The sequence below is a fragment of the Phyllobates terribilis genome, unplaced genomic scaffold (assembly GCF_046119375.1).
Source record: "Phyllobates terribilis strain yellow unplaced genomic scaffold, ASM4611937v1 Scaffold_1__5_contigs__length_1240528914, whole genome shotgun sequence".
Lineage (NCBI taxonomy): Eukaryota > Metazoa > Chordata > Amphibia > Anura > Dendrobatidae > Phyllobates > Phyllobates terribilis.
This window is the reverse complement of record NW_027362761.1, coordinates 391,036,062-391,057,876: the sequence shown is the minus strand read 5'-3', so window position 1 is coordinate 391,057,876 and position 21,815 is coordinate 391,036,062. Positions and strand designations below refer to the sequence as shown.

Genomic DNA, 21,815 nt, shown 5'->3' with positions numbered 1-21,815 from the left:
ACTGTGCTCACCAGGTGAGGGGCTCAGACAACTCCCAGATAACTTTGGAGCGCTTCACAGGACCCCCTTTGTGTGTCCTTTGTCTGGCCTTTCTTACCAACACTTCTGTCCGGCTGCCTCGGGCCTCCTCTTGGTAAACTTGGCGCCAGTTTCCCTGACCCTATGTGGTGCCTTCCTAGCGGGTGGAGCAAGGGGCTGCGCCACATAAAATGTCAGAGCCTCCGGTTTCTAGCTGAGGGTCGTTTCCTGCCTCCACTAGTTCGGGGACCGGTCTCCCCCTTTGGCCTGACCCCTCCACGCAGGTGGATTCCGGCGTGCGGTGGCGACTCGCCCGTCCGCACCCCTGGGATCCCTTCATTCCTCGTTCCTGGAGCCTTCTCTGCTCCTCTTCCTTCCTTCTCCCTCTTGCAGGCCTGGGCCTCTGTTACTAGGCCCGCCTCCGGAGCAGAGCTCATGCAGAGCCCCTGCTCCCTGCCACTTCTGCTCAGACTTCTCTGCACTGAACTAAGATGGTGCCCACCTTTTATACTCCCTTCTCAATGCACCCAGGAACTGCTTCCCCCCTGCTCCTGCACTGCAGGGTTCCCCTTCCTCAGTGTTCCCTCCCCCCACTCCAGCCAGGGACAGGGACTGTCGTGCCCATCTCAGGGGCATATTGGTCGCCCTGCCCCACGGCAATGTGGTGTAATGCATGCAGGTGTCGGGTCCTGATCCACACTCCATCCTTATCTGAGAGTGAGATATCACACCTCTGGGTGAGGTGCAATACGTCTGTAGCAACCGAGCCCTCGGTGCTACAGTTCCATTTATCTTCAGCCTAGGTGACGTATTGTGATACAGGGCCGTGATTTTGGCTATAAAAGGGTCCCCTAGACCCCTATCCCAAGCTTTTTAAGAGAATCATATATGGCGTGCCAGGAGACTCTATGGAATGCTTTCTCAGCATCCAACGAGAGTATCTACTTACAAATTTTTAACTGCATCTAGCCCAGGAAATACTTTGTGCCTAGTAGCAGTGTCTGCTAGTCAGCGGATTATCCCGGCTGTTAAGCAAGCTACACCACCTGTAGTTTGGACACTTAATTTTTTCAAAGGAAATGCTTCGGGACCACGGGATACTCAGTGAAGAGCATCAGGAGGCACCCCAAGGCATAGGGGCTGGGACTGGCACTAGGATGCCTTGCGGTGGACAGCCGAGCTCGATCCTTATAAAAGCTTTTTAACTGCAGCAGCTTTAGTGGACGCTACTGGAGCTGGAATTACGCGGCTGCTGGCATGAGACTTGCCCTCCAATAGATCCTTGTAAATGGATTTAAAGTGTATTCATTCAAATTAGAGGGACAATTTAAATTAAAAAGCTTAGAGCTGCCTCCACCACAGGGGGGCTCTCTCGACCCACCAGCGGACAGGCACCAGTATTGGGAGAGGGGGGCTGGCCGTCAGGGTTCACCGCGGCTCTGGCACAAACCCGGCGACACGGAGGTGGCACGGGCAGGAGCGGACTGGCCGTCTCGGCTTCTCACTTTTTGGATTTTAGAAGGGCATGACATGCCTATATCTGTGTCTCCCCCTCCTTTTACTCCTCCACCTCTTTTCTTTTCGCATGACTATATGTACTTGTCACTTTTCCATGTGTTAGTTGTGTCTTCTGAGCAGTTTGTCAGCTTTTGGACACCTTTGAAGGTGTTTTCTATGTGTTTCTATGTGTTTTTGTTTGCCTGCCATTGGTTTTAACGGTGTTCGAAGGTGTTCGACGAACAGTTCGACGAACAGTTCGGCGAACACACGGGTGTTCGACGAACCGAACCGAACTCGAACACTACGGGGGTGGCTCAACACTAGTAAAGACTTGTGTATAAGTTAAAATAAATGACCTAAAACAAAAATACTCTTCCACATCTTAGGCTATGTTCACAAGTAGCATTTTTTATGCGTTTTTGCATTTTTGTATTGCTTTCAACTATGACAAATGCATTCACCGTGAAATGTAATTTTAACATTTTACAACCTTATCTGGCCATGTGCTGTGTGACACATGCATATAGTGCTGAAAAGACAAGGGAACAGCATGGGGAAGACCCCTGGAAGCATCTCTGACTCCCAGGTCACTGTCTAAAAGTGTGCCCATCATAAGTGATCCTTACCGCATCAGAAGATGCAGACTTGCAACTATCCCCATGCAAGTTCTAGTCCCAGGGCAGTGTTCAATTGTACCTCCCCCATTCCTTGCAATACAAGCTCAAGTATGCAGCCTGCCACCCACCCACCCCCAGGCTGCAATACCATACTGCTTGCTTGCTTGAACTTGAAATTGGGCCTTTTAGGCATGAGGAGGCGGAATCTGGCCACCACGCCATGGCTTTGTCGGCGGCCTGGTATCCATACTCAGTCCCCAGCCGCCTGGTGGCCGGGTGTCCCTGCTTGCTCCCCAGCTTCCAGGGGGTGGCCGGGTGTCCATACTGCAATGCCCCTTACAAGAGCCATGTGTAGCACCCCAGGGGTCTGGTAACCACAGTAATAGAGATATTACGTCGGAGAGCAAGTGGGAGGTTTCCTGGTCAGGATCCCTTAAACATGCAACATCCTCCTGCCCCAGTCCTGGGAGGGGAGAATTCTGCCCTTATAAACTGGATCTGGGGCGAGGTTGAGTGAGTCAGAGAACAGAGAACAGTCAGAGTCAGAGTGAGAGCAAGGGAAAGTAACAGCAAGGAGCTCTGTAGGAGCTAGGAGCTAAAGACCAGGGGCTGGAAGCTGAGCAGAGCTCGCCCTGGCAGAAGACAATAGGAACTGGACACAGGAGTCCGAAGCTGAGAGGACTTATATATCCAGCAGCAGAAACCAGCCGGCAGGGGATTTCAGGTCCTCTGGCCCTAGAATCCCGGAGGCTCAGTCACAAGCAAGGGACCAGCACCGCCGTCGTGGAGCGGAGGCTAACAGAAGGCCGCAAGTCACCAGCCATACGGGTGAGCACTACACGGTACACTCAGGGACGTGGGCTACTTCTACCCGCTTACAGCAAGGTAGCCAGGAAGAGTGCAGACAGACGGGGAGGCCTACAACTCCACCTGGCCAGGGGAACTCCTGCTTGCTCACAGACTGACCAGGCCTCTTATGCTAGCCAGTACTCCCGGGAGGGTCTACCTTATAATCATCAGTAAAGACCCTGAACTGCACTGCAAAGACTCTGAGTCATTCCTGCTGCGCTCGTGCACCATCACCCCCATCATCCACACTCACTGCCCTGAGGCTATACTCCTACCGAGGGGAGTTATCACATTCTATGCTGCGCACACAACACCAGCCTCAGCGGTCTGCCTCGCAGCGGTGGTACTCCCTGACCGCAATCCACGGGTGGCGCAGTCGGACAATTAACCTCAAAACCTAAGAAAGACTGCCACTGGTTTGACCAGCCTGAGCCACGGGACCGGGTCACCGCCACGGAGACTACAGACCCCAGAGACCCGGCACCGGGTATCCCACACACGTGTACACACGGCCCAGGGGGCGCATCACTTGCAGTACAGCATATTACAAACATAAGTCCCATTATTGGGGAGTGGGTGTCCCATAGTATTTGCTTATGCTTTCCCAGCAAAAGCTGCCAAAAATTAGGACGGAGCAACTTGCAATGCCCCTTACAAGAGCCATGCAGTACAGCATATTACAAACATAAGTCCCATTATTGGGGAGTGGGTGTCCCATAGTATTTGCTTATGCTTTCCAAGCAAAAGCTGCCAAAAATTAGGATGGAGCAACTTGCAATGCCCCTTACAAGAGCCATGCAGTACAGCATATTGCAAACATAAGTCCCATTATTGGGGAGTGGGTGTCCCATAGTATTTGCTTTTGCTTTCCCAGCAAAAGCTGCCAAAAATTAGGACGGAGCAACTTGCAATGCCCCTTACAAGAGCCATGCAGTACAGCATATTACAAACATAAGTCCCATTATTGGGGAGTGGGTGTCCCACAGTATTTGCTTATGCTTTCCCAGCAAAAGCTGCTAAAAATTAGGATGGAGCAACTTGCAATACCCCTTACAAGAGCCATGCAGTACAGCATATTACAAACATAAGTCCCATTATTGGGGAGTGGGTGTCCCACAGTATTTGCTTATGCCTTGCAAGCAAAAGCTGCCAAAAATAAGGACGGAGGAACTTGCAATGCTGGCACCCTGGTGGTATAGTGGTGGTGGAGGCTGAGGATAAGGAGAAGAAGATTAAACAGCCGAAACGAGGAAGCGTATACCCATGTGTGGGTGTGAAGCGGTGCATGTGAATACACCTCCCGAAATAACACAGTGGATTTGACTTTATGTTACTCTGCTGTCATTTGGTGGTGATGAGAAGTCTGACCCAATCCAGCCCTTGTTCATTTTGATAAGGGTCAGCTTGTCAGCATTGTCAGTTGACAGGCGAGTGCGCTTATCAGTTATAATTCCCCCAGCGGCACTAAAAACACGCTCCGATAACACGCTAGCGGCAGGGCAGGCCAGGACCTCCAAGGCGTACAAAGCGAGTTAATTCCAAGTGTCCAGCTTGGATACCCAATAATTAAAAGGCACAGAGGAATCACGGAGGACGCTGGTACGATCGGCAAGGTACTCCCTCACCATCTTTTGAAACTTTCCACTCCTTGTGAGAGTACCCCGCGCCTCAGGGCCTGTAAGCTGGGCGGGTGTCAGAAAACTGTCCCAGAACGTTGACAGTGTTCCCCTGCCTCTGCTGGATTGGAGTTGCATCTCTCTCGCCTGTACGCCTTGGTTGGGCAACGAACTGTGACCTCTGCCGCTAGCGTGTTCAGATGGGATTTTTTTTAAGAGTTCTGCAGCAAGGGCCTTCTGGTATTGCCCCATTTTTGTAGACCTCTCCACCTCAGGAATAAGAGAGTGAAAGTTCTCCTTGTAGCGGGGGTCTACAAGTGTCACCAACCAGTAATGACTGTCACCCAACATTTTGACAACGCGAGGGTCACGGTTAAGGCAGCGTAACATAAAGTCAGCCATGCGTGCCAGACTGGTAACGGGCAAGATTTCCGTGTCCTCACCAAGATGACGACTGACCATACTCTCCTCCTCCTCCTCCTCTTCCTCCTCCCCCCTGTCCTCAGGCCACCCACGCTGAACCGACGGTATGACACTTGTACAGGTACTACCGTCTACAACGCATGATAGCAGCTCCTGTTCTTCCTCCTCCTCCTCCTCCTCTCCCTCATTGTCCCCCAATGCACGTTGGGATGAGATGAGGCTGGGCTGTCTGTAATCGCCCGCTACGGCTTCTTGATCCATCTCATCATACTCTGGCTGCAATGCCTCCTCTTTAATTCTCTGCAGAGAGCGTTGCAAAAGACAGACAAGTGGGATGCTGACACTAATGATGGCGTCATCGCCACTCACCATCTTGGTGGCCTCCTCAAAGTTTGTCAGGATGGTACATATGTCAGACATCCAGGTCCACTCCTGAGGTCTTATGTGTGGAGTCTGACCTGAATATCGACGGCCTTGTTGCAGCTGGTACTCCACAACTGCTCTCTTCTGCTCACAAATCCTTTGCAACTTGTGGAGGGTAGAGTTCCAACGTGTGGGGACATCACACACCAGTCGGTGTGCCGGAAGTTGCAAACGCTGCTGCAACACAGCAAGGGCGGCGGAAGCTGTAGCCGATTTGCGAAAATGAGCTGACAGGCGGCGTACTTTCACGAGCAGATCTGGCAACTCAGGGTACGATTTAAGAAACCGCTGAACCACGAGGTTAAGCACATGAGCCAGGCATGGTACGTGTGTGATCTCACCTCGCCTCAGAGCCGCCACCAGGTTACGGCCATTGTCACACACGACCATGCCGGGATGTAGGTTCAGCGGTCTCAGCCACAGATCTGCCTGCTCTTTCACAGCTGTCCACAACTCACAAGCAGTGTGAGGTTTATCTCCTAAGCTTATGAGTTTCAGCACAGCCTGTTGCCGCTTGGCGGAGGCAGTACTGCAATGCTTCCAGCTTGTAACTGATGTGGTGATATCTGAGATGGAGGCTGAACATGAGGAGAAGGAGGAGGAGGAGGATGCGCAGGAGCTGTACACTGTGGGGGCAACTCTGACTGACATAGGGCCCGCAATCCTAGGTGTGGGGAGGATGTGTTCCGTCCCAAGGTCCGACTGGGTCCCGGCTTCCACTATGTTTACCCAGTGTGCCGTCAGAGAGATGTACCGTCCCTGGCCACAAGCACTTGTCCACGTGTCCGTTGTCAGATGGACTCTCCCAGTAACTGCGTTGTTGAGGGCACAGCAGATGCTTTTGGACACATGCTTGTGTAGTGCGGGGATGGCACACTGGGCAAAATAGTGTCGGCTGGGGACCGAGTACCGAGGGATGGCCACCGCCATAAGATTGCGGAAGGATTCCGTCTCCACCAGCCTAAAAGGCAGCATTTCCAATGCAAGCAGTTGTGAAATGTGCGAATTTAGGACTGTGGCCTGTGGGGCGTTAGCTGCGAATTTCCGCTTTCGTTCAAAGGTCTGGGATATGGACAATTGAACACTGCGGTGGGACGTGGACGTGGACGTTGATGCTGTTTCTTGAGAAACTGCCATAACAAGTGAAGACTGAGAGGAGGGGGCATCTTTACATGCAGTATGGACAGGGGATTGCCTTGCACACACAACAGGGGGTTCTATTGCACGCACAACAGTGGAAGAAGCAGTGGTGACACCCGTTGACACTGGTCGTGGACCCTGGGTTTCGCCCCACAAAGTCGGGTGCTCTGCTGCCATGTGCCTGATCATGCTGGTGGTGGTCAGGCTGGTAGTTTTGTCACCCCTGCTGATGCTGGCATGGCAGGTGGAACATATGGCCTTTTTGGGGTTATCAGCAGAGTCTTTAAAAAAATTCCAGACTCTGGAAGACCTACCGCTTGTACTGGCAACGTCCCTCGTGTTGGTGTTACGGGTAACGGTTGCCTGCCTTCTGTCTGCGGCCATCACACTGCTTCTTCCTGCCTGTTGGGGTACTCTGCCTCCCTCCCCCTGTGTGCTGCTGGCCTCACTCTGCATGTCCTCCTTCCACGTTGGGTCAGTTACTAGATCATCCACCACCTCCTCCTCTTCCACTTGCGCACCACGATCCTCCTCCTCACTTCCTGGTAATTGTGTCTCGTCATCGTTCACCTCTTGTGACAGATTGCCAACGTCGACTTCCTGTGGCCGTGGCTGTTCATATATTTGGGCATCGCAACATGGGATCTCCTCTTCCACCACTTCAAGCGTATCAGGCGAGGGGCCCAAATATGGAAATGGACCAGTGAACAGCTCTTCAGAGTGTCCAAGTGTGGGATCACTTGCTGTCTGACGACACTCGGCATGGTGGGAGGAAGGAGCATCAGGGTGAGGAGGAGTATGCGGTCGAGACTCACGGCTACTAAGAGTTGACCGTGTGGAAGACAGACCGGAGGTGGTGGTGCTCAGGTAACTTGAAGTATTGTCTGCTATCCAATTAATAACCTGTTCACACTGATCAGTTCTCAATACTGGTGTTGTTCTGTGCTTCCCTAGTAATTTGGTCAAGAAGTGGGAGCGAGAAGATGTGGCTGTTGGTTGTGGCACATTTTCACCTTGGCCACAGCCCCATTCTCTGCACGAACCATCACCAGAACGTCCACTTTCACGTCCCTTGCCACGCGCCTTGCCCATTGTAAATGAAGTAAAATAGCTTACACTTGCACTATCAATGGAAAAAGGGTAATAGAGAGTAGATTAGAACCGTGGAAGAGGAAAACCACAGTTATTGTTTACTGGGGTATACCACACTTTTTTAAATAGAGATATTTGAGGCTGAACAGTGAGCGACACACTCAAACTGCTTTTTTTTTTAGATACCAAAGGCCCAAAACTGGATAGTACAGCGATTTGACCTGTGGAACTGTGAAACCACACTGGGATGTCGGGCCTACACAAGACTATTTTCAACAGATATATTTTTGTGTCACAACAGTCAGGAGACACTACTGTTTTTCTTTACGGAAAAAACTACCAAAAGCTGAATAATAGAGATTTTTTACCGTGGGATGGCAAAACCACAGTTATTGTTTACTGGGGTATACCACACTTTTTTAAATAGAGATATTTGCGACTGAACAGTGAGCGACACACTCAAACTGCTTTTTTTTTAGATACCAAAGGCCCAAAACTGGATAGTACAGCGATTTGACCCGTGGAACTGCGAATCCACACTGGGATGTCAGGCCTACACAAGACTATTTTCAACAGATATATTTTTCTGTCACAACAGTCAGGAGACACTACTGTTTTTCTTTACGGAAAAAACTACCAAAAGCTGAATAATAGAGATTTTTTACCGTGGGATGGCAAAACCACAGTTATTGTTTACTGGGGTATACCACACTTTTTTAAATAGAGATATTTGTGGCTGAACAGTGAGCGACACACTCAAACTGCTTTTTTTTTAGATACCAAAGGCCCAAAACTGGATAGTACAGCGATTTGACCCGTGGAACTGCGAAACCACACTGGGATGTCGGGCCTACACAAGACTATTTTCAACAGATATATTTTTGTGTCACAACAGTCAGGAGACACTACTGTTTTTCTTTATGGAAAAATCTACCAAAAGCTGAATAATAGAGATTTTTTACCGTGGGATGGCAAAACCACAGTTATTGTTTACTGGGGTATACCACACTTTTTTAAATAGAGATATTTGCGGCTGAACAGTGAGCGACACACTCAAACTGTTTTTTTTTTTAGATACAAATGGCCCAAAATGGATAATACAGAGATTTGAACCGTGGAAGTGCAAAACAACACTTCTGTTTCTCTAGCCTACACCAGACTATTTTCAACAGTTATATTTGTGTCTGAAAAATCAGAGACACGCTTTATTTTGGGGGGGGATGGTGGGGGGGGACACACCAAAAGGTTAATAAGACGGGTATTTGTACAGTGTGAAGGAGGAAAAAACAAGGAGGATTTAGATGGAAAAAAAAGGATTTTTCCTGGCCCCCGACACCTGGTGCTAAGTCCAGCAATTTCAGCAACAGGAGCACACAGGACTGTAATGCAGCGTTTGCTGGTATAACCACTGTGTCTCCTATACAGCCTGCCTGCCTGGTATCTGGGATGGATATTAGTCCTGAAAAGGACTGTTTGTTTGTTCTGGCAGCCTTTACAGACCCTACACTAACTATTTCGCAGTTTATATCTCTCCCTAAATCAGCAGCGCTGTCCCTACACTGTCTAATCCGGAGCGACTGTGTCCAAGATGGCGGCGCCCCATTTTAAATACTCGAGGTGACGCTGTGCGGCCAGCCAATCACTGTAATGCCCACAACCAACATGGCTGCAGCATTACAGTGACTGGCTGGCAATCCCTGCATGTTCATTGGCTCTGTAAAGAGCGCCAAACATGCAGGGCGGAGACCCGAGCTCCCGCCCGAGTAACCCGGAAATGCTCGGTGCTCGCCGAACATCCCGAGTAGCGTGATGCTCGGGCGAGTACCGAGCAGTGTCGAGCATGTTCGCTCAACACTAGTAAAGAGGTTTTGTTTACTGTGTGTGACATGGTTTGGTTGTCCTCGAAGAACCTGCGGTTGGGGATTCCCTCTAAAAATCTGGGTCCTAAGTTTGTGGGTCCATTTAAAGTGCTTCAGGTTGTTAACCAGTCTGCTGTTAGGTTGGATGTCCCTACTTCCTGTAAGATAAATCCTGTGTTTCATGTTTCCTTGTTGAAAAAGGCTGACGTATCTGATAGGGACGTCACTGTCACAGTTCCTCCTGTGGTGGAAGATGGCGAAAATGAAATTTCGCGTATCTTGAATTCTAGATGGCATAGAGGGAGATTTCAGTATCTTGTCTCCTGGAAGGGTTTCGGTCCCGAAGACAACTCCTGGGTAAGGACGGATGATGTCTCTGCTCCTAGGCTTGTTAAAGCTTTCCATAGGAGGTTTCCGGATAGGCCTGGGCCTGGAGGATCCGGAGGATCCTCATAAAAGAGGGGGTACTGTTAGAACCCTCTTGTTAGTTTTTTCTATCTTGTGTTTTGCGGTCACGTGACCATCTGCCTATATATTCCAGCTCCGTCCTTCTGGCTTTGCTGGACTTCAGTGTTGTTTGACTGTTTTGCTAGCCTGGTACTTCGGTGCCTTTCTCTGTCAGTTTGCTTGGTCCTCTTGGACCTCTAGTACTTTTTGTCAGTTTGTCTTTTGTGTTCTACAACAATTTCTGTTTAGGAGGTGTCCCATTTTTGTTCCAGTCCTTAGCTCTTTTAGGGACCCCTCCCTTAATTCTATAGGTCTTCGTTCAGACTAGCCGAGGACGAAGGCGGGTCTGTTCACTAGGAACAGGAAGCCCGCTACATCATAGGGATTCAGCTTAGTCTTACTGTAGGGACAGCTTTGCCCTATCTTTCCTTAGTACTTGTTGCAGATCATAACACTGAGTTGCCAGGTCCTGTCCTGTATCTTGTCTGTTTCCGTCACCCTGGGGGCTGTATACCCAGGCCTGTTACCTGTATCTGTGACTTCTAGTCTGTTCCACCACCCTGGGGGCTGAATACCCAGGCCTGTTTCCAGTATATGTGACTTCTAGTCTGTTTCCGCCACCCTGGGGGCTGAGTTCCCAGGCTCGTTCCTGTATCTTGTTCCTGGTTCAGTTCCTGTCTGAACAGTGTCCTAGCCCATTACTTGTTTGTCTCTATGTTCGTATCTTCCCTTTTCCTGCAGTGTCTGAACCTGCACCTAACTCCAACTCGTTGTCTCTGTACTTCAGTTTGTGAGTTTAGTGTCCACTCACTACTTCATTGTAAATACCTTGTGTGTATCTGCTCTGCTTATCTACCGCACCTGCGGTTTTGCTCTGCTCTGCTTGTCTACCGCACCTGCGGGTTTTGCTCTGCTCTGCTTGTCTACCGCTCCTGCGGGTTTTGCTCTGCTCTGCTTGTCCACCACACCTGCGGGTTTTTCTCTGCTCTGCTTGTCTACTGCACCTGTGGTTTTGCTCTGCTCGTCTACCGCACCTGCGGGTTTTTCTCTGCTCTGCTTGTCTACCGCATCTGCGGGTTTTGCTCTGCTCTGCTTGTCTACCGCACCTGCGGGTTTTGCTCTGCTTGTCTACCGCACATGCGGGTTTTGCTCTGCTCTGCTTGTCTACCGCACCTGCAGTTTCGCTCTGCTCTGCTTGTCCACCGCAACTGCTTTTTTGCTCTGCTCTGCTTGTCCACCACACAGGCGGTTTCGCTCTGCTCTGCTTGTCCACCGCACCTGCGGTTTCATTCTGCTCTGCTTGTCCTCCGCACTTGCAGTTTCGCTCTGCTCTGCTTGTCCACCGCACTGGCGGTACTGCTCTGCTCTGCTGGTTCACCGCACCTGCGGTTTCGCTCTGCTCTGCTTGTCCACCGCACCTGCGTTTTCGCCCTGCTCTGCTTGTCCACCGCACCTGCGTTTTCGCTCTGCTCTGCTTGTCCACCACACCTGCGGTTTCGCTCTGCTTGTCTATCGCACCTGCGGGTTTTGCTCTGCTCTGCTTGTCTACTGCACTTGCGGGTTTTGCTCTGCTTGTCCACCGCACCTGCGGTTTTGCTCTGCTCCGCTTGTCCTCTGCGCCTGCGGTTCTGCTCTGCTAGTCCACCGCACCCGCGGCTCTGTTCCTGTATCCCAGTCTGTACTTGTTCCTATCCAGCCTGCATTCCTACCTGCCAGTCTGCATACCAGCCGTGCCTGCCAGTACCCGCCTATCTGCATACCAGCCATGCCTGCCAGTACCCGCCTGTCTGCATACCAGCCGTGCCTGCCAGTATCCACCTGTCTGCATACCAGCTGTGCCTGCCCGTTCTTGCATTCCCCGGTGTGGGTCAACAGCTGTGACCGGGGTCTAACCTGGAGTAGCACCTGGTCCCCCTGCTCGGCTCCTCCCTGGTTCACGGAGTTGACTGAGCCGCTGTGCGACCTTGGTTGGACCGAGTTGATACTTAGTCACGCCCCTCCAGGCACTCCTCGGTTCATGGTTCAGTGAGATCACTAACCACGCGCACGCCAGTCAGTCCAGACATGTGCGTAACAGTGGGTAATTGCAACTGTACACCATAATAGTAAAATCTTCACTATAATATGGTGCTCCTTCTCTTCTGAGAATTGCACTGTGTAAAAAGTATTTCCCGATTGCATGTAGACTATTGGCGCACTTGGACTGGTATTGGTACACTCAGGAGTAGTGTCAACATGTTCACTTCACCCATAGATGAATTCACTTGGGGGTGTAATTTGTAAAATGGGGTCACTTTTTATGAGTTTTGTTGTTATGGCACTTCAGTGGCTCTGCCAATGTGACATGGCACGCTCAAACCAGTCCAGCAACATCTGAACTCCAATATGGCGCTTCTTCCCTTCTGAGCTTTGCACTGTGCCTCAAAAGTAGTTTTTGACCACATGGGGTATTGGCGCACTCAGGGGAAATTGCATAACAAATTGGACTGTTCACTTTCCCCTATTACCCTTTTTTAAAATTAAAAACTTGGTGCCAATAAAACATTTTAGTGGAAAAATGGTGATTTTCCATTGACTCAATGTTATACAATTCTGTGAATCGCCTGAGGGTTAAAAATGTTCACTACACCCCTAGATGAATTCCTGAAGAGGAATTGTTTTCAAAATGAGATCACTTGTGTTTTTTTTTACTGTTTTGGCATGTCAGGAAAATGTGACACGGCATCCGCAATCTATTCCAGCCAAAACTGCGCTCCAGAATTCAAATGGCACGCCTTCCCTACCGAGCTCTGCCGTGTGCCCAAGCAGTAATTTTACGCCACAAATGGGATATTTATGTACTCAGGAGAAGTTGAGCAAGAAATTATATGGTCAATTTTTTTCTGTTTCCCTTGTTAAAATGCAAAATTTGGGGCAAAAACAACATTTTTTGTGGCAAAAAAGTATTCAACTTTTTAATCAAAGTACGCTGTTCTTCTGAACAATGTCTCGAATTACCCATATTTCTCAGGCTTTCAAGGAGAAATGCATGTACGACATGTGCTGGCTTCACCCTTAAATACGTGTCACCTGATTTACACCTGTTTCTTCACAGAATGATTGACCTCACTAATTGAACTCCGCACTGCTATTATTTTGAACACATCACCTTTCAATTAATTATTCAAATACACAGACTCAAACACATGCAGATCATGAATACTGAGTCTGTTGGTTTTCTTAGAATCTACTGCACCAACTGGTAAATTGTTTGACATGTGGTAATAGCATTTATACCAAAAACAGTGATTAATCTGGTCATATTGGACTGCTATTATTTTGAACACTGCTGTAGGCCCCACAAAGTCACTTCAAATGTGATGTCTCTGAACTAATTGGCTTTGTAAATGTTGTTGAAAAAATGAGAAATTGCTGATAAACTTTTAACTTTTCTAGCTTCCTAACAAACAAAAGATTATGTTTCAAAAATGATGCTGATGTAAAGTAGACATGTGGTAAATGTTATTTATTAACTATTTGTGTGATATAACTATCTGGGTTAAGGGCATAAAATTTAAAAGTTTGAAAATTACGAAATTTTCAAACATTTCCCCAAAATTCCGATATTTTCACAAATAAACAAAAAATATCGACCATTGACCTAAATTTATTACTTCCATAAAGTACAATATGTCTCAAAAAACATTCTCAGAATCACTTTGATACGTTGAAGTGTTCCAGAGTTATTACAACATAAAATGACACTGGTCAGAATTTTAAAATTCAGCCTGGTCAGGTAGGTGAAAAGAGGCTCGGGGTTGAAGGGATTAAAGAGGACCTTTCGCCGGGTTAAAAATGGCCAATTTTTGCTGTTATATTTATTCCCATAGCTCCAATGAGTAATTGTTTTTTTTTTTTGTTTTTTCAAATGCACCTTATGTTTCCAGAGATATCTTTTTATTTAGTACTATTTTTATGGTCTATACCAAGGGGGCGTTACACACAGGATACTTTGAGGTTGTATTTTGGTTGCTCTGCTGAATTACCTTGTATTCAACGTCCCCTTAGAAAAAACAATAAAAATTAGCACTAAATAAGAATGGCTCAAATTTTTGGAACCGTATAGTGGTTTTAAAAATAAATATGGAATAATTAGAGGAGCAGCAGGAATAAAATAAGAGAATTAAATTACTATTTCTAACCTGGAGACAGGTGCTTTTAAAGGGTTAATATACATAAAAGTATCAAAAATGTAAAAAATATTATCAAACATTTTTGAAAAATTCATTTATGATAAAAACCTGATTTAACCACTAGGCATTTTCTGGTTGCATGTTCTCTTTCAAGGATGCTAGTAAGTCTGTTATATTAATTATGAAAATTTACCTCTAGTTATACTTTTAAATATTTAAAATACATAGATGAGAACAATAGCGATGATTATCACAATTGGCTTTCCAGTGAGAAAAGTCAGATAAGGTTGGGTGAGGACGACTTCACTTTTCATTTCACATATTGTATAAAAAGCAAATCTGTAGTATTAATATCTAGTACTTTACATTACTGACAGTTCATTTTACATCTCACCGTTTGAATCTTTTCTTTCTAGAATCCCAGTTCAAGTCAAAATATTTCCATCATGAATTTGAGGAAGTAATGAAGAAGAAAAAGACTTTGTGGAATTGCCTGTTTCCATTTTCCTGGACAATGGATGGAGAGACTTTGCCCTCTACAATGTTGCCCACTCTGAATGTATCCTATGGCTCATCCATGACCTTGGAACAGAAGACCACATTTGCTTTTGTGATTCTTTTATTCATTATTCTGGGGGTGCTCATTGTCAGGTGTTTTAGAATCCTTCTTGATCCTTACAGAAGTATGCCAACTTCTACCTGGGCAGATGGAGTTGATGGGCTTGAAAAAGGACAATTTGACTATGCTCTTGCATAGTGATCAAACAAATGAATAAGGACCACATTTAATACAACTTGCAGAATATAAATATATATTAATATAAACAATGCAGAGCTATTATCCAAATGTCCTTGACATAAAGAACAACTAATTTTGTAGTATTAATATACATAATGTATAAACTTTGTTTCAGGGATTTTTTTTAATCAAAATTATACTATATCAACCAGCCATTTCTTCCCAGATGTTCCAATATTGTAGGTGGCCTACTAATGTGTATGAGATTGTAGAAGCACTAGATATAAACATGATTTACTGTGGCTTATATTGGAGTCTCAACAATTTTTCACAATTCTTTTAACATGCTCACAATTCGAAGATTCCATAATCATGGTAAAAGGAAATAAAATGGGTCTTCCAGGTATATACACTATATCTTTAATTTTAACTGAATAAATAAAAAAGGCACAGCCTCCTGTCTCTGTGCTCTAATTTATAGATGGAAGGGTCAGAATATGACAAAGGAAAAAAATAGTCCATGGCCTCATCATGAGTAACATCTTGAGGATGTTTAATGGTTTTGAAATTATTAAATCCTTTAACCCCTTTACCACTTGGATTTTTCTGTTTTTGCGCTTTTGTTTTTTGCTCCTCTTATTCCCACATCCATAACTTTTTTATTTTTCCATCAATATGGCCATGAGAGGGCTTGTTTTTTGCAGAACGAGTTGTACTTTTGAACTACACCATTGGTTTTACCATATCATGTACTAGAAAACAGGGAAAAAAAAGTCCAAGTGCGATGAAATTGCAAAAAAAGTGCAATTCCACAATAGTATTTTTTTTTATCATATTCACTAAATGCTAAAACTGACCTGTCAGTATGATTCCCCTGGTCATTATGAGTTTGCAAATACCAAACATGTATAGGTTTTTTTTTATTTAAGTGGGGAAAAAAATGGCGCCATTTCCCGAGACCTCTCCATTTTTTGGGATCTGGGGCCAGGTGAGGGCAGAGTTTGACAGCAGCATTGAACATGTTAACAGCTGTAGGTTCCACCCGCGGCTGTTAGGGGCACATGACAGCTGATCATATCAGCTGTCATGTGTCGGGAAAGGTGCGGGCTCAGCGCTGGAGCTCGCATCAAACAGGGGTTGGCAACATTGGATGTACTCATACGTCCAAGGTTGTAAGGGATTAAAGAGAAAGGGGTGATTAATCAAAGCTTTTATGCCAGAAAAGGGGAGTAAAAGCTTTAAAAAGTCACAAAATTAAAGTGCAATGCAGATCTGTACAAAAAAAAAAAAAGGCAACTTTTGGCGTCTTCCGTCAGTTTGAACCAACTCCACCAAAATGGGCAGAGCTGGCAGGATCTGGGGTGGGGTGCGGCCACCTGGATTACTGCGATAGCATTACTGGCACAGAGCACTCAGAAGATGTGCCAAATTCATTACATGGCAAGCGTCTCTTAATAAATTCATAACCCAGCAAGACTGGTATGGCATGAGCATGAGCTATGCCAGTCTTGATGAATTGGCCTCATAGTTTCATCATAAAATGGCCTATTGTTTAAATGAAGTTTTTGTGTTAAATCTCCTTTTTTAAATTTTGCAATGTTTTTTTTAATATTTTAATCTGTATGGAAAATAAAATTGTAAAACTTTACTATTTTCAAGCTGGCCACTGGGACTATTTAAGACTATCTTCCTGTTATTTCAAGAAATTCACATGTACATTAGCCACAATACACTGACTCAGACCCTACATTTTATATTGAAGCAACTAATAGGCATGTGCAGAGGAGAGGCAAAGAAGGGGAACTGTGACAACATTGTGAATGGTGGATCCTGTGATAACAGCTGCATATAGAGGTGTTAACTGTCATTTTAATTCTGCCATTAATGATAATGAGCCTGTTGAAAACTCTTACAAGCGCAGAAAAGATGTGTCCACAATAACTGCAATGGCCAGTGTGAAAATGGCAAGATTATTATTATTTTTTTTATTACAGATAGTATGTAACACAAAAGCACGATTTAAGCAATAGGTGATTTTCTGATTATACAGTGGGTACGGAAAGTATTCAGACCCCTTTAAATTTTTCACTCTTTGTTTCATTGCAGCCATTTGGTAAATTCTAAAAGGTTAATTTTTTTTCTCATTAAGGTACACTCTGTGTCCCATCTTGACTGAAAAAAAACAGAAACGTAGACATTTTTGCAAATTTATTAAAAAAGAAAAACTGAAATATCACATGGTCATAAGTATTCAGACCCTTTGCTCAGTATTGAGTAGAAGCCCCCTTTTGAGCTAGTACAGCCATGAGTCTTCTTGGGAGTGATGCCACAAGTTTTTCACACCTGGATTTGGGGATCCTCTGCCATTCTTCCTTGCAGATCCTCTCCAGTTCCGTCAGGTTGGATGGTGATCGTTGGTGGACAGCCATTTTCAGGTCTCTCCAGAGATATTCAATTTGGTTTACGTCAGGTCTCTGGCTGAGCCAGTCAAGAATGGTCACAGAGTTGTTCTGAAGCCACTCCTTTGTTATTTTAGCTGTGTGCTTAGGGTCATTGTCTTGTTGGAAGGTGAACCTTTGTCCAAGTCTGAGGTCCAGAGCACTCTGGAAGAGGTTTTCATCCAGGATATCTCTGTACTTGGCCGCATTCATGTTTCCTTCAATTGCAAGCAGTCGTCCTGTCCCTGGAGCTGAAAAACACCTCCATAGCATGATGATGCCACCACCATGTTTCACTGTTGGGATTGTATTGGGCAGGTGATGAGCAGTGCCTGGTTTTCTCCACACACACCGCTTAGAATTATCACCAAAAAGTTCTATCTTTGTCTCATCAGACCAGAGAATCTTATTTCTCATAGTCTGGGAGTCCTTCATGTGTCTTTGAGCAAATTCTATACAGGCTTTCATATGTCTTGCACTGAGGAGAGGCTTTCATTGGGCCACTCTGCCATAAAAGCCGACTAGTGGAGGGTTGCAGTGATAGTTGACTTTGTGGAACTTTCTCCCATCTCCCTACTGCATCTCTGGAGCACAGCCACAGTGATCTTGGGGTTCTTCTTTACCTTTCTCACCAAGGCTCTTCTCCCACAATTGCTCAGTTTGGCTGGATGGCCGTGTCTAGGAAAACTTCTGGTGGTCCCAAACTTCTTCCATTTAAGGATTATGGAGGCCACTGTGCAATTAGAAACGTTGAATACTGCAGAAATTCTTTTGTAACCTTGGCCGGATCTGTGTTAGAACCCTCCTGTTTGTTTTTTCCATCTTGTGTTTTGCGGTCACGTGACCACCTGCATTTATATTGCAGCTCCGCCCTTTTGGCTGTACTGGACTTCAGTGTTGTTTGACTGTTTTTCTAGCCTGGTGCTTTGGTGCCTATCTCTGTCAGTTCGCTTGGTCCTTCTGGGACCTCTAGTACCTTTTTGTCAGTTTGTCTTTTTGTGTTCTGCAACCACTTCTCTGTTTAGGAGGAGTCCCATTTTTGTTCCAGTCCTTAGTTCTTTTAGTGACCCCTCCCCTTATGTTATAGGTCTTCGTTCAGACTAGCTGAGGACTAAGGCGGGTCTGTCCGCTAGGAACAGGCTGCTCACTACATCGTAGGGATTCAGCTTAGTCTTACTGTAGGGACAGTTTTCTCCTATCTTTCCTTAGTACATGTTGCAGATCATAACAGTAAGTCCAGCCCCCCAAAAAAACAAAAAACTAAAGGAAAGAAATTCAGGGATCAGTATGGCTTCTGTCCAAGTTTTGGCTCCACGCTTGCAGGGATTGTCTCTGGAGGTGGTCGAGCTACAGCAACACGTGAGTAGCTGTTCTGGAGCGCATTTTGTGGAACCCAAGGTAGGACTGCCAGATGTTTTTATGGTAAACAGCAACATTTTTTTTCCTTTAAAAATGCTTGTTTGTTATATTTTCGTTGGAGACCAAGGTCCTCTGGGAATGAATCACAGCGCATTGGTTTTATTATGTCACTTTTGCGCAAAGAACCACAGGGGTGGGCCTTTTCTCTCCAACCTAATGATCTATGCTTAAGGTCTGTAGAAGAATTTTTTTCAGCTATGAGTCTGTTATATGACGATCCTGATCGAATCTCATCTGCTGAGGCAGAATTCAGGCGTTTGAATCAGGGGTCAGATGATGTTGAAAATTATTGCACACACTTTAGAAGATGGGCTTCAGAAGTCAAATGGAATGATCATCCTCTGAAATGTTTATTTCTTGCTGGGCTGAGTGAATGGGTTAAGGATTTGCTAATTGCATTCTCCGCACCTGAGACTCTGCAGGATGCCATGCAATTAGCTGTTCCTGTGGATAGGAGACTGAGATTTAGGCAGAATGAGGTAAAGACTCCTGTAATGCCAGGTCCTAGTTCCCAGAAAATCTGCTCTGATGGCAGAGAACCGATGGAGGTTGGGGCGAAGTCGCTCTCCTCTCAGGAAAGAGACCAGAGGTTCGCCAAGGGATTGTGTCTTTATTGTGGTAAAACTGACCATTTGATTAAGTATTGTGATCTCCGTTTAAGTAAAGAAAAAAAAAAAGGTCAGTTTACGCTCTGCAGGAGTATTTCTTTCAGGGAGTACTACTTTACAGGAAAATTTGATTGAATTTCAGGTATTTGTGGATTGTGGTTCAACACTTAATGTGATTGATAAAGGGTTTTTGGAAAAACTTAAATTGAAATCCAAACCTTTGTCATCACCTATTTCTGTGATTGCAATTCATAACAGTCCCTTGAAATATATTACTCACAAGGCTGCTGCACTTCCCCTCACTATCAATGGAGTTCACCAAGAAATTTTGGATTTGGTTTTATTACATAATTTACCCTCTCCAGTCGTTCTAGGTTTGCCTTGGTTAAAACTGCATAATCCTGTACTGGACTGGTCTTCTAATGTGATTAAGTCTTGGAGTACGAAGTGCTATGATAAATGTTGTAATGGTCGCGTTGCGGCTGTGGAAGAAGGGGAACTACCGGTACCTATTCAAGATTTTTGGAGGGTTTTTTCGGAGGAGGAGTCGCAAGTTTTAACTTCTCATAGGGATTATGATTGCGCCATTGAGTTTATTCCGGGAGCTACTCTTCCCAAGAGTCACTTGTTTAATCTGACTATCCCTGAAAGAAAGGCCTTGGAGGAGTACATACAGACTAGCCTGGCTGCTGGTCACATTAAACCTTCTAAGTCGCCTGTGGCAGTTGGATTTTTCTTTGTTAAAAAAAAGGATGGGGGTTTACGTCCATGTCTGGATTTTCGTGAAATTAATAAGATTATCTTATGCAATTCCTACCCATTGCCATTAATTCCTGACTTGTTTAACCAGTTGGTGGGGGCCAAGTGGTTCTCTAAAATTGATCTCCGGGAGGCTTACAATTTGTTACGAGTGAAGGAGGGTGATGAATGGAAAACTGCTTTTAACACTCAGGTAGGTCATTTTGAGAATCTGGTGATGCCTTCTGGTCTTACCAATGCACCTGCATTTTTTCAGAACCTTATTAATGACATCCTGAGACCTTTGATTGGTAAGAATGTGGTTGTGTATTTGGATGACATTTTGATTTAGTCACCAGATCTAGAGTCCCATTGGCAGAGTGTACGTGAAGTTTTGCAGTTATTGAGTGATAATTCACTCCTTGCTAGCTGGAGCAATGTGAGTTCACTGTGCAGAAAATTAGTTTTTTGGGCTACATTGTCTCCAGCGAGGGCTTTGAGATGGACCCGGTGAAGGTTCAGGCTGTGCAGGAATGGCCTAGGCCTATTGGTTTGAAATCTATACAGAAATTTTTGGGTTTTGCCAATTATTACAGGAAATTCATTAAGAATTTTTCTGTAATTGTTAAGCCTCTAACCGATCTCACCAGGAAAGGTGCGAATACGGTCCAGTGGACTACTGAGGCATTGAAGCGTTTAATTATCTCAAAGAGAGGTTCAGTTCTGCCCCTTTCCTTATGCAGCCTGATGAGACCAAGCCTTTTTTGGTCGAGGTAGATGCTTGATTGGTGGGGGTCGGAGCAGTTTTGTCTCAGGAGAACAGGGATGGAGTACATCCTTGTGCCTTCTTTTCGAAAAAAAATTTCGGAAACCGAACTTAATTATGATGTTGGAAATCGGGAGTTGCTGGCTATTAAACTCGCGTTTGAACATTGGCATCATTTTTTGGAAGGCGCTAGATTTCCTATTCAGGTTTTCACAGATCATAAGAATTTGATCTATCTGGATGCTGCCAAGCGCTTGAATGCCCATCAAGCTAGGTGGGCACTTTTTTTTCTCGGTTTCATTTTTCTGTTACCTATATCCCTGGTACTAAGAATGTTAAAGCCGATGCTTTATCTCGCAGCTTCTCTCCTACGGTCGGTGCCGAGGAGGAGGAGAGCATTTTACAGAAAGGAGTTGTGGTGGTGGCATTGGACTCCGTTTTTGAGAATGGGATTCTGAAAACTCAAGGTGATGCTCCATCTAACACTCCCCATGGGAGGTTGTTCATGCCTAGAACCTTTAGGAGAGATTTGTTTGTGGAGTTTCATGAGTCTCGGTTGGCAGGTCATCCAGGAATTTCTGAGACTAAGTGACTTATCAGTCGCAGTTTTTGGTGGCCTGGATGGCAGAAGGAAGTCATCAAGTGGGTGCGTCAATGTACGGTGTGTGCTAGGTCAAAGGCTTCACATACTCCTGCTGCGGGGTTGCTTTGCCCTCTGGAGGTTCCTAGTGCACCTTGGACGCATTTCACAATGGATTTTATTACTGATCTTCCTGTGTCCGAGGGTTTTACTGTCATCTGGGTGGTCGTGGACCGTTTGAGTAAGATGTGTCATTTGGTTCCATTCATTAAGTTGTCCTGCGCCAAGACACTCGCTAAGGTGTTTGTTAAGGAGATTGTCAAGCTTCATGGCGTTCCCACGGATATTGTTTCTGATAGAGGACCTCAGTT

The 21,815-nt window shown here is 45.8% G+C and overlaps 1 protein-coding gene across 4 annotated transcripts in view; it reads left to right on the top strand.

The window, feature by feature from the left end:
• CTXN3 (cortexin 3) overlaps window positions 1-15,381 on the top strand; it is a 207,239-nt gene extending 191,858 nt beyond the window's left edge. For all 4 annotated transcript variants that reach the window (XM_073654880.1, XM_073654866.1, XM_073654873.1 and 1 more), the window contains one exon: window positions 14,573-15,381. In XM_073654880.1, coding sequence (XP_073510981.1) covers window positions 14,620-14,913 — 294 coding nt within the window. In that variant the 5' untranslated portion in view covers window positions 14,573-14,619 and the 3' untranslated portion in view covers window positions 14,914-15,381. The remainder of the gene's footprint in view (window positions 1-14,572) is intronic.
• The last annotated feature ends 6,434 nt before the right edge of the window (window positions 15,382-21,815 follow it).